This window comes from Histomonas meleagridis (genome assembly GCF_020186115.1).
Source record: "Histomonas meleagridis strain 2922-C6/04-10x chromosome Unknown contig_21, whole genome shotgun sequence".
NCBI lineage: Eukaryota > Parabasalia > Tritrichomonadida > Dientamoebidae > Histomonas > Histomonas meleagridis.
In genome coordinates, this window is record NW_027150812.1 from 41,156 (window position 1) to 54,381 (window position 13,226).

At 28.6% G+C, this 13,226-nt stretch overlaps 4 protein-coding genes across 4 annotated transcripts; all 4 read right to left on the reverse strand.

Moving 5' to 3' along the window:
* Positions 1-210: 210 nt before the first annotated feature.
* On the reverse strand, positions 211-2,415 carry GO595_003568 (GTPase; the record flags this gene model as incomplete). Its single annotated transcript, XM_067916603.1, has 1 exon — positions 211-2,415. The coding sequence occupies one exon, from the start codon at positions 2,413-2,415 to the stop codon at positions 211-213; it is 2,205 nt and encodes a 734-aa protein (XP_067776234.1).
* A 900-nt stretch (positions 2,416-3,315) lies between these two features.
* GO595_003569 (ribosomal protein S24e) lies at positions 3,316-3,738 on the reverse strand (the record flags this gene model as incomplete). The annotated part of the gene is made up of 1 exon (XM_067916604.1): positions 3,316-3,738. One exon carries the CDS (start codon positions 3,736-3,738, stop codon positions 3,316-3,318), a length of 423 nt encoding a protein of 140 aa, XP_067776235.1.
* Positions 3,739-6,897: 3,159 nt separating this feature from the next.
* On the reverse strand, positions 6,898-7,848 carry GO595_003570 (uncharacterized protein; the record flags this gene model as incomplete). The annotated part of the gene is made up of 1 exon (XM_067916605.1): positions 6,898-7,848. The coding sequence occupies one exon, from the start codon at positions 7,846-7,848 to the stop codon at positions 6,898-6,900; it is 951 nt and encodes a 316-aa protein (XP_067776236.1).
* A 1,344-nt stretch (positions 7,849-9,192) lies between these two features.
* Positions 9,193-9,897, reverse strand: GO595_003571 (putative plant SNARE 11; the record flags this gene model as incomplete). The annotated part of the gene is made up of 1 exon (XM_067916606.1): positions 9,193-9,897. One exon carries the CDS (start codon positions 9,895-9,897, stop codon positions 9,193-9,195), a length of 705 nt encoding a protein of 234 aa, XP_067776237.1.
* Positions 9,898-13,226: the final 3,329 nt, after the last annotated feature.

Sequence of the window (13,226 nt, forward strand, 5' to 3'; positions counted from 1 at the left end):
GATAATATATTTATTATAAATTTTATTTATATAATTTGATTTCATTAATATCTAATATAAATCAAAAAAAAAGCTGACGAACGGACTTTTTCCACCCCCTATATCATCTCCAGCACGGATTTAAAAAGCAAAAATCAAAACAAAACATTTGGTTTAAACAAACAAAATCAGTCATCTTCGTCGTCTTCTGCATCCAGCTGGTTTAACTAATTAACTAATTTCCATGTTTTTCACTAGTGTATCATAATCTTGTATTTGCCTTTCAATATCAATTTGTGCGATATTTGGCACTGATTGCGAGTAAGCAGTCGAAGGTGATAGCTCAAATTCAGAGATCAGTTTGCTTTGGTCGCCCCATTTTCCGTTGAGATATTTCATACTTGCTGATCCTGAGAATCTCCTCTTTGCCGCCAAAGCGTTTAATATTCCGAATAGTATTGCTAACCCCATTCCTCTTGCTGTATATAACTTATAACCACGTGCTACATCTTCATCGTCTACAGATATACCACATACTTTGAGTACACTTACTGAGAAGAACCCAAATTCTTCAGGAAGTACAATAAAGTCAACTACTCCTGGATAAAGAGACACCACTTCAGGAACTTTTTTCTCGATTTCTGGACCAGGTATAAATGAAAATATTCCTGTTAATATTTTACCCCTTAGAGGATCTTTTATAACTTCTCCTCCAGCATTTTCGAGTGTTTCATGATTTGTCATTAAGGCCTTTACAGGTCTTAATTGACTTAAGGATTTCCTGAGCTGTTCAACGTTTAAATTTGTTTTGACTTCAACCGCCGCTAACACATTGTCGGCTAGAGTCGGTGAAATTATTGAACCGGATTTGTCAATTGTCAGAGTTGGCGATGAATCGTTTACGACGATGATGTCGATTTGTCCCGAAACGTTTGAAGATGAATCAATTATCTCACCTGAAGTAACTCTGTAACAAGGAGGGAGATGGCTTTGTAAGAAAAGCCTGCAAAAGGCTTCACGATTTGAACTGGAATTATTGGTTACAAATAACTCATGTTTTGAAGCATTTGCTAATGAACTTAATATTTCTACTTGAGCTTCGAAATGTGCCTTTAAAGGTGGCGTTCGTGATGCTGAAAATTGTTCTACAAAATGCTTAAAAATTGCATAATCAAGATCTTCAATTTCAGGTGTTGTGTACTTCATTTGTTTCCCTTTTACACCTTTAATGTCTTTTTCAAGAGAAACAATTACAACATCAGCGTCTGATTGATTAATTGATTCGGCAATCTTGTTCATTTCTGCCTCAGATTTTTCAGTGTTGCCTAACATAGTTGTAGGAGATGCACTTCGTGGGAAATTGGCTACAATATTATTTGTGCTATATGCACCTAGCTCATTAGCAACTTGTGCAGCTGAACCTTTGTTTTCAACGTGGTCAACTGTTATTACATTTTGGTTAAAAATGTCGTATACAGAATTTTCATCTAATACATAGGAGCTACGAGCAAAGTATATTTGATGAAGTGATGAATTGACAAGTGTATAAAAAAGTGACTTCGCTTCTTCTGAAAAAGTTGTTTTGTGTTTGGAAACAACAATTATGTTAGATGAAAGGTGGAAATTAAGAAGTCCGGGCCAAAGAGAAAACTTTCGGATGTTACTTAATGAGCTTGATGAGGCTAAGCAAAAATTGGATGTTGAGGAAATATTAGGACATTCACATGAACGTGAATCATAAATAATAAAGTCTGATGTTTGCTCGGCAAGAATAATAGCTTTACGCACATTGGTGGTGGCGTAGACATGTGCACCATTCTCGAGGTAAAGTTTGATCTGCCAAGAATCTGTGTCAGAAAAAATGTCATCGGGAACAGTGTCACCAGGATTAAATCTATAAAGGAATCCATCGTTAACTGAAAACTCGGTTGGAACAGGAATGTATTCAAGTTCAGTAATAGGATATATCACAGAAACCCTGCGTTGAAATTTAGATGATATAATATATAAAAAGTACCGACAGACTTGAGTCTTGCCAAGACGTTGAGCAAGAGAAGTAACAGTAATTAACGGCTTGAATGATTTGATCTTAGGATTTGCATGAGGAACAAATTCAAGTTCGCAATGGCCAGTAGCAATGATACGGTTGATTATTGATTGAACTTCTTGCATTGTTATATTTTGAACATGAAGAATGCATTTTTGAATATGGTGCTTGAGAATTACCTTTTCGAGATCTTTAAGTGGGTAAACATGTATGGGTGATTTCTTGTATCCCTTGAACCAGGTGATTGGAGGTTTATCATTAGTTTGGTATACAAATCCCCAAATTTCTCTGTCAACATCTGTTGCATAAGAACGCCAATATGTGTGTAATATTGAATAGTCACATCCAACAATAAGAATTCGGACTTTGGGTGAAGAAGTTTTGATCATTTCTCTAATTCGATAGAACTGTTTTCAATTGTAAATTTGACATTTTTGAATTCTTGAATTTTTTTCTTTCATAGAATTACATACATCGAAAGCAAATAACCCATGAATCATTAAACAGATGTTGTAGAATATTAAACTTCTGAGAAAAATGAGTTTTAACCAAAAAATTGATATCTTAATCTTTTCTTATTTAAGCATACTTTGCTAAAAACTATTATTAATTTTGTTAAACAGATGATGTGTATGATGTAATCACCTTTATTGTTCTTATTTGCCAAAAAACACGAACAAAAAATTTATTTCTGTTATGACTATTAACGGTCGATAATGTAAAATAACGTTTTACAGTAAATTTCAAAAACTATAAACACAAATGGATCCTTCTACAGAGCAACCTTCAAATTCACCACCACAAAATACTTCTGAAGAGGAAAAAAAGTTTCCTACAAGAAGGCAAGAATTAGATCATAGAGAACTTAATAAATACATGGAAGAACATAAAATTAGAGAACTTTTCACACAAATGATTGCATACCTTGTTGAAAACAGATGTGAAGATCATGTTCAAGGAGCAATAGACTTTTTACAAAAATACAAAACACATTGAATAAAAAATATAAAACATGTTAATTTTAAGCTAAATAACAAATATTTTTCCATACCATTGATCAATCCCATAAACTTATGTGACTTTCATTTGAATCTGGGAAATAAAAGCAAATGATTATAATCAAAATTTAAATTTCATATTTCCCATATTTTCTTATGAGTGGTTAAATTCTGTGTAACGAAGGCAAGTTAGTGTGGTTTGGGTTATTAATAAAATTTAAACCAAAATCTAGATGAATTAATTCAAAGATTATTCCTTTATAGTTTTTAATTGCAAAGCTATTTTTCAATTTATTGACCTTCGAGGGCTTCCTTACGTTGTTGACGACGAACCTTATGACGTTGAGCACGAACACCAGATCCCCAAACCTTAACCTTTTGTTTACGTGTGTTCTTACGCATACGACGTGTAACCTTGCTCTTTTCTGCAAGGCCAGCTTTGATAAGACGATGCTTTGGTTCAATTGTCTTGAGTGCATCAAGATTGTCGTAGATAAGACCGAAGCCTGTTGTACGGCCACCTCCGAACTTTGTTTCAAGTGAGAAAATAACAATGAGATCCTTGTTGGCTTTCAATTGTTTTGCAACCAAATCTTTGATTTCGTCGCGTGTTGGTGCTCTGGCACCTGGGTGCTTAAGATCGACAACAAATTGTTTGCGATCTAATAATTTGTTAACAATATATTTGCGAATACGCATAGTAACCTTCGACATTGGCAAAGGTCGGCCAAGCCGATACAATTTTGAATATATAATTCCGATGGCAATTTTTTTGTGAAGAAAAATAAATGGCAATTCCACTTGGAAGTGTACGTTTAAAATAAGGAAAGTGTAAATTTGGGATGCAACAAAAAATAACTGAAGAACAACTTTTAAAAGATGGCTTTAATATCTTTAAAGCCAGTGTATATTCAGATGTGATATTAGAAAATGCTGAAACACAAAACAGTTCAGAAGAAATTGATAAAAAAATAATGGAAAAATGGAAAAATCTAACAGAGGAGGAAAAAGCAAGTTATTCCCAAGAAGCACCACATGAAAGGTCATTACTAAATGGCGATTTAGAAAGATTAAATGATGTTAATGTTATAAAAAATAATATCATTCAAGTGAAGCAAGAAATTTCTCATATAAATCAAGAAATTACACAAGCTATGACTCAAACCAACAAGTTAAATTTAGAAATAATTGAGATGTCACAAAATATAAATCATCTCAATGATCAAATCAAACTCTTTTCCAAGGAACGCAATCAAATTTTATATAACAAATTGCCACAAATGAAAGATGAGCTTGTTCAGATTGAAATAAATTCGAGCAATGTCTGGCGAAGATTACAAAAAGCATCAGATGCACAGGTTCCTAATCCCAAAAAGCCAAAACAAAAATTCGACCCAACTAAACTGATGAGATATGGAACGTGTACTATTTGTTTGCTGCTGTTCTTGCTTTTGTAAAATTTTATGTTTTTATTATTTATTGATTTTAAACATTTTTAATATTTCTTTTTACAATAAAACTATGATATTTCGCATGCATTATTTCATTTTATTGTGTACACAAAAGAATTTACTTTTAAATTCCTATGTTGAATCAAATTCTTCTGTATTCGGAAATTACATTTCCAATATGCATCACTGGCTTAAAAAACATCCATTTTATAAATAGTTATGCATTTAACAATATCATCATGTTTTCGTTTTCTTCTTCATATATTCCAGATAAAATTGATTTATCTTGAAGCTTCAATTTTAAGGCATTATTAATTGCTATGATTTTTGCTTTCTTAATTTCATCTTTTGTCCTTTGTTCTACTTCATCATTTGATTCTTCGACATATACAAGAGGTAAAATATTTTTATCTTCGTTTTCAGTTTTGTGAGATTTTTTATTTTGTTTTCTAATATCAATATCTAACAAGTAATCAATAGGTATGACTTCAAAAGCAGAGTGCTGTCTTTTTCTTTTATTTAATATAATCATTTTTGATCTTTCGAAGAGAATAACATTTTTTGGTAGAAATATTTCATTTTGTTTCTCTAAGTTAGGGAAGTAATTATATACATAGTTAAGAGAACAATCTACCATAGGTGGATTACTTTTAATTCTTTTATCAATGACAGTATTTATGTATTTTTTTAAATAATTTGACTCAAATCCAACATTATCAATCATTACGCACATAATGAAAGTATGTAATGGCAGTTTATCTTTCATCTTTTGCTTTTTCACTGTTTCTTCTTGAACAGCAAAAAGAAAAGGAAGAATGAATTTTGACCAAATTCTATTATTAATATTGGCAAATTTCTTTAAATATTCAAGAATTGCAACATATATTTCTTCAGGATGATTTTTATGGTGTATTAAAAAAAGTAAAATCTTCCTAAAACTTGATTTTATCATTGAATCCTTATAAAAGAAACCAACTGCTTCATCATAAACAGAAATAAATTTAAACATCATCATTATTTCATCAACAGAATATTTATCTTCCGTTTTTATAGGTAATGTTTCCCAAATTTGGGAATGAGTAATTTTTATGAGTTCTATATTTTCAAAATTTTTCAAAATATTATAACTAAGTTTTAATGATTCAGATATAAGTAAATTATTATCATTTGATTTTATTATTGGTATTTTTAAAATAAACGAAAAAATTATAATCAAAGAATCATATTGAGCAGAAGAACTATATTTAAAACTTTTAATTTCTTCAATAAATTTTTGTGATATTTCTAATATTGAAATACATATAATAGTATTTTCTATATGTACCTGAAGTTCTTCTAAAAGTAAAAAAAATAAAGGTAATGAACAATTTTCATTAATTTCTTTGATTAGCAATATCATAAAACTTGAAACAAATTCGTTTTGAACCCAATAATTGTTGTCATTTAAAAAAGTAAATAATATTTCTCCAAATCGTGAGATTGTTAACGGAATTGCACAATGTGCAACCTCTTTTATAATATCACTATCTAATTTATTAATTGGACTTATTATTTCTAAAGATGAAAATATTTCTTTGATTGGAAGCATATACATTTGGCAATTTTGGATGATTTTACAAAGTGATTGATTAATCTCTTCTGAATTTTTTCGAAGTTCTAAATACATGTATACTATTTGTTTAAGATGCTTTACTAGTACAATATGATTTGAATTTTTTATTAATATTATTGTTGATTCTTGAATAATTTCTAGGTATTCCATGTTTCTTGATCGCAAGAGCATTAGAATAGAAGAAGTAAGAGATGAAGAAAGATCTATATTGATTTCATTTACTGATTCAAGTAATTTCCCAAGAATTTCCATTCCAACAATAACATTACTATATCTAAAATTTTTAACTCCTTTTCTAATCTTCTCAATAAAAATTTCGTTAATATTTGATAAACGTGAAATATCATGTGTACCCCATTGTATTAACTCACGAACACGTGCTGAAACAGGATCAGGTCTATCATCATTTGGATAACATGCATTAATTCTTGCTAAAATATCATATTCTCTAATACAAAGGCAATGACAACATTTTTGCATTTTACATAAAAAAAGGAAAACCATTCATTCAAAACTATTTAATATTTAGTAAAAATAAGAGAAATTTTCGAGAAATAAGGAAAACATTTGATTTTTGTTTATCAGTTCAATATAACAAAATTTAAAAACAATTCAAAACAAAAGCATCAGACCAAATAAAGCATCAAAAGTGGAACGTGCTGTTGGAAACCTCTTTTTCTATTCAATTTTGAATTAACACAAAAAGTGTGCAAGTTCTTGGCTCTAAACAACAAAAAATAAGAAATTCGGAAAAGTATTTTATTTGTGATAATTTATTTAAGTTTGGTTTGGCTATAATTTTCTAAAAAATCACATCCAATAATCCAATTTTTCTGCAATAAGCACAAACATATGATTTCTTACACCAATCGTATGTAATGCATTAGGGAAGCGGCACCTGTTATTATTTGATATCAAAAATATACCAGGGCCGGGATACCAACATTTTTTGGTAATTGAATGAATTCCCATATATTTATCTGGATGATAAAGTAAAAGAGCACTGTATATAAACTCTTCTCGAAGAATATTTTGCTTCTGCTTCAAGTAAAAATCGTGATATTTGAAGAATAAGTCCATTGTATATTCAATAGTTTCAACAGGACCACCAAAAAAGTTCGCTATAACAACGTCAAATGGCGTTATATATAGCTTCTCCATTGGAATGTACTTAACTGGACGAATAAGAACTCGAGATCGTGGTCGTAATGTGAATAGAAGTTTTTTGTGCTTGGAAAAGAGATAATCAACACGCTCAATGGCCGGAATCTGAGCCCAACTATAGTTAGACTTTTTAACAAGACCTGCATCAACCCAGAATAAATACTTATAAATTCCTTTTCTTCGAATATCATCCAAAAGACAGATTTTAGAGTTCCAGACAGCACCAAGAAAGCCTGTAAGTAAATAACCAGGCTTATGAATACTCGCAATGTAATCATAATCTTTTTCGTATCTGCGAAGATTACAAATATCATAAGGAGACTCATAAGTAAAATTAACATAAAGATTAGCCTTTGTAGGTGGTTGAAGAATATGATAACTTTCATTATTTGTATAAAAATAAAAGTCAACATCATCTGTTAAATTTCCAACAAGATAACGGAAACAATCTTGATAAACACTTAGTGGGTTTCTTTGTTTTTTACCACTAAAATAATAATATGAAGATACAAAAGCTATTTTCTTCTCCTTTGTCCATATATATGGTCCGCCAATTGGTGGATCATTTCGACGAAATTGGGTAAAGTATATGTACATTGAAAATAGATAAAAAACAGGAAAGAAGAAAGAAGGAAGCTTCACCTTCATCTGCTTGGCCGTTATTGAACGATAGCTTATTTTGTGACAAGTTAGGCTTTTTGATTACAAATCGTTTCCATAAAATCTTGAAATATCTCCATGGATTAATGGTTAAATAAAAAAAGCAAAAAAGAAAGCTTTAGAGCTAAAAAAGTATATATAGAAAAACGAAAATGAAATTATTTTGACGATGGTTTCTGTGAAGAAGAAGAGAAGAAACTATTATGTCCATTTTTCTATTTGACTGAAAAATTCAATGAAGTTTTGAATGTATAACTATCAAAACATCTGTAGACCTCACAAAAAATTCAGGCCTGATCAATAAAATGAAGACATCCTTGGAATTCAAATGTATAATAAACTAGAATCGTTTCCGTTTTTTCCTAACACTGATGCCTTTAATGAAGTAAGGAAAGAACATTAACAATTACACTATTTAAAAGTCAAAACTTATCTACAAAATTTTCATATAAGTAATTCCTGAAAATTTTGATACAACTTCATTGTCACATTTCCTCTGTGTCGATAAAAATCACAATGAATAAGGCAGTATATAAATTTTAGTGATATTATTTAAATAAGTTACATTTTGAGAATTATTTTCTTATATGGCTTTTTCATGTTTTTACGAATATAGGTGGTAATTTTGAGCAAAAAAAGTCAAAAATTAAAAAATTACTAAAAAAAGAAACATTTGGTACCAAATGTCCGAGGTTTTTTCACCAAAAAAATATAAATATTAAATTTTCAACGGCATTACTGGAAACAATGTTGTTTGAAATTTGGTGATAATTATACGAGAAGTTGCTAATTATTCTACACAAACAAAAATATTAACCTCATCGATTTGATATTTTTGATATATAATAGCCATGATATAGGTTTTACATTTCATGTGTTAAAATAATCAAAAACTTATCATCCTCGGGAGATGAGGAGTTGAAACCCTGAACACTTAATTTATTTCATTTTAGAATGACAAATGTTAAATTAAATTTAAAATTTTGCTTGTGTTTAACAGGATGACAATTAAATAATTAATTGAAATTATCCATTCTTTTAAACATTTAATAAATTTTAATCATCTTTGAATTCTAATTTTTTTTGTAAACTCATCATAAAATCACAATAAGCTAAAACACATCTGGACTATCCAGCAAAAATTATAATGCTCATGCAAAGCAAGTTTAAAAATATCAAAAGTTTGATTCGGGGCACCCTAAATAATTGACCGTTTACTTAATTCAAAAACCGTTTGAATAATGTTTTCTTTATTTTTTAAAAGCAACGCTATTTTCAACTTTATGTAGTTGTTGTGTTACTGGTGGATATGCTAAACCACCCTTCTGCTTGTTTTTTAACAGCTCCTGGACTTATGATTTCTACCACAATAATAGCAATAACAGCAAGTAAGACCAGAAGAGCAAGAATTCGGACACACTTGTCTCCTGCTGCTCTAGTTATCATCACTTTCATGATTTTCTTGGCACGGTATAATTCACTGTCCATTTCATTTAATTCTTGTGAGGTCTTTTCAAGGACTTCTTTTTGTCTTCCAATCTCAACGAGCGTGTCTCCTCCTACTTGTTTAGCTTCTTCAATTGTTCTCAATGAGTTATCTAAAGATGTTTTTTGTTGATTCTGTAATTCAAGTGATTTTCCCATCAAATCTTTTGTTGTAGCGCCTTGCCCACGGGCCTTTTCCTCGTTTTGTGCTCGTGATTCAGCATTACGTAATTGTTCTTCATATTGTGTAACAATTCTATTATGTTCTTCATATTTGGCTCTGTACTCTTCTTGTGTGCTTTCATCATCAATGTCAAACAGTTCCATTTGGATTGAAGATACATAATCTTTTGCACGCCTTATCTTTTCACTTATTTCAAGTAATACACCACGTCTTTGAGGACCTTCGGTACCAGGCAGTTGGTCAAACGCGGAAGAAATTCCTTTTTCGATGGATATAACTTGCTGGATATAGCTATTGATATCTGTTAAATCAGTCATTATACTTTAAATTCTAAGAAGTTTTTAAGTTAATTTTGGGGTTTCGGTATAACTTTTTGAGTGAAAACGGTGTAACGATAGTTTTTTTCAAACGAAAAATTGCTCCTTATGTAAAATCAGGAAATATAAAGATTTAATCATATTGCGCATATGGTGAACAAATTATTTTTAGAAAGAGTGCTAATGGTGTTGAATTCATCAGAAATTAATTTTAATAATGTCATGTTAGATTAATGTCATTTTATGGAGTATATAAAATATTTTGATATTGTATAAAGAATAATTTGGATCTTTTTTTAAGAATTAAGGAATGAGTAAAATAAATAAGATAGTAAGCTTACCTGGTAAACTTAGGCCTTTTCTCAGGAAATTTCATTCACAATGAGATAATGAAATTTCAAAAAATTGGATAGTGTTTAATATATATACTAAAAATTTATATGAAATAACATCAGATTTCATTTGCTATATATCTAAATATTATAAGTCTTATGCTCTCAATTTATAACAATATTGAAATAAATATTCTTATCAGCTTCATTAGAACCATTTAAGAATTTTAGAATATTTATTTGTAATATTTTTCCTTTCCCTATATCCAAAATTATGTGGGGAAATTGCACGTTACGAGACCGTTTATTTTGTCAACACTTCCCTTTTTTAGCAAAACATATTAATAATGCCTATATAATAAAAGTAGTATTAGCAAATTATGAATCACTAGCCATAACGCATGTCCGATAATTTTTTTCTCTTCTTATAGATGTATAATTTTCCACTTTACATAACTTATATCATTCCAGCCTGTGTCGCAAAGTTTGACAAAAGCGCTTTTGGCACCATAATAAAAAATGAAATAAACGATTATACAGAACACAATATGAAGTTATAAAATTTAATGAATAGTGTTTCAAGTTTTGACGAAGATAACTCCATCAAATCTAAAACTAATGAAAGAGCTAGTAAAAGAAACAAATCAAGAAGAGAAAATATGGAAACAAAAGATCATAATTTTAACATGGATTTACTTATAGAACTTGAAAGAATTATATTTAATTTGAATGAAGAAAATCTTGAATCATCAATAGAACAAACGATGAATTTATTTGATATGAATTATCCACTCTCATTAAATTTTACCATATTAAACTTAGTTTACTATTCATTTTGTACACATAAAAACATAAGTGATATATATTTAAAATATTTGATAAAAGTTCAAACAAAAGAAAAAGAAATCAATGAGAATAGTCCAAACATCATTGAAAATTTTAGTGATCATATGTCTAAAATTAGAACACAAGAATCTTTGTTTTTACCTGAGAAAATGATTGAACAAAATTTAATTAATTCAAATATTATACATAATATTCGTTCCTGATGGCAGAGGAAATTTTTTTGGACGGTATTCATGGGAAGTTCATTCACATTACATTCCATATAATTATAAAGAACTTTCAAAGAATAATTTTGAACTTCATAAGCAATTGATTAAAGCGGGAGTTAATCCAAATGAAATTGCAAAAACAATTCGAAATGACGAAACATAGAAAAACTTCAAGAAATGTCATCACAAAATGATTTTAATTTTAACCAAGAAATTGAACCATCACTTTATGAAAGATGTTCATATGTTAATCAAAGAAATGTTTTCTTAATTGATTATGCAGCATTTTTTTCTTCTGTTAAATGTTTTAAATATTTACTTATGAATGGTGCAAAAATAAATAATACGGGTGCATATGCAGTTGCAGGTGGAAATCTTGAAATTTCATTCATTCATTAATGTGAACAAAATAATGCATCGTTTAACAGTGCATTTAAAACAGCAATAGAATTCCACCAAAATGATATCTTTAAATATATTTATGAAAAAAAGTTAGAAAAACTTTGGGAACATTATGATAAATTTCAGAAAAAGACCTTTTAAAAAATTTTCAGTAAGTTATAACTAACTTTAATCATGAAAATAATTTTCTTTTGCAAATTAACTAAAGTTATTTATATGATTTTTAAGTTTGAAATCAAATAATCAAATATTATTTTGATATTTTTTAGAGAACGTAAGACATAATAGGTAGTATTAAGTTGCTTGATTGCCTCCTTTAAAATTAATATTGATATATCAATATTCCTATAATGACAATTTTAAATTTTTATATCCACATATGTTATGAACGGAAAACATTTGATATTATTCAATTTTTACGTAAAGTATTTAAATAGTCTATATGCTTTGAACATTGAATGGGAAGTCAATTCATTCTCAAAAACCACAATTTTTGAGATCAAATCATTGAAAATGTGCATGGCATTAATAAATTTATATTAGTCTTTACTTTTTTTATTAAATTTTCGTTGGTTTATTTTTTATTGAGTATTTCATGAAATTATTCTCTTTTTATTTCTTCATTTTAACGATGATGAGAATTTTTTGTTATAATAACAAATATCAAATGGAAATCGATTTTACATTCTATTCCGATACAAACATTTTATTTTCAAATAAATTTTTTTTTATCTTTCCGATAATTATAAGAAAATTAATATTATATGTTAATTCAAATGTTCGTTATTTATATGATTTAGTAACATATTGCAGAAAAATATTATTAATTGATATACAGAAAAATGAATATTTCCTCCTTTACTTTTCATTAATTTTTTTTTTTTTTACTTTTTACACAGAAATCTTAAATTTTGTTGTTTTATCGACATATCAATTTCAATAAATTTATTATTTTCTTATAAGATATTAAAATTTTTTAGAAAACTTCAATTAATATATCATCATATAATAGAAAAAACAAATATTAAATTTATTTTTTTATTGATATTTCTTTTCTTTTTTTCTTATTCTATGCAAACATTTGATGAAGAAACATTAACACTAACAATATTTAATTCAACTGATTTTACAAATGATTACAAATACATTACAAATTGTGTTATCATTTCAAATGGTATTACTGAGATACCAGATTATGCTTTTTCTGAATGGAAATCAATGATTAGTGTTTCGATTGCAGATTCAGTTACTTCAATTGGATCATTCGCATTTCAATTCTGTCATTCATTAAAGAGTGTAACAATTAAAAGTCCTCTTACAACAATAGGACAAAATATATTTTTTGAATGTTTGAATCTTGAAACAGTATTTTTTGAAGAAGGTGTTCAATCAATTGGTAGTTTTATGTTTCAAAATTGTTATAATCTTAAAGATGTTACAATTCCAAGTACAGTTTCTTCAATATCATCAAATCCATTTCTTCGCTGTAAAAGTCTTCAATTCATAAAAATTTCCAAAGAAAATTTATATTTCTCTAATT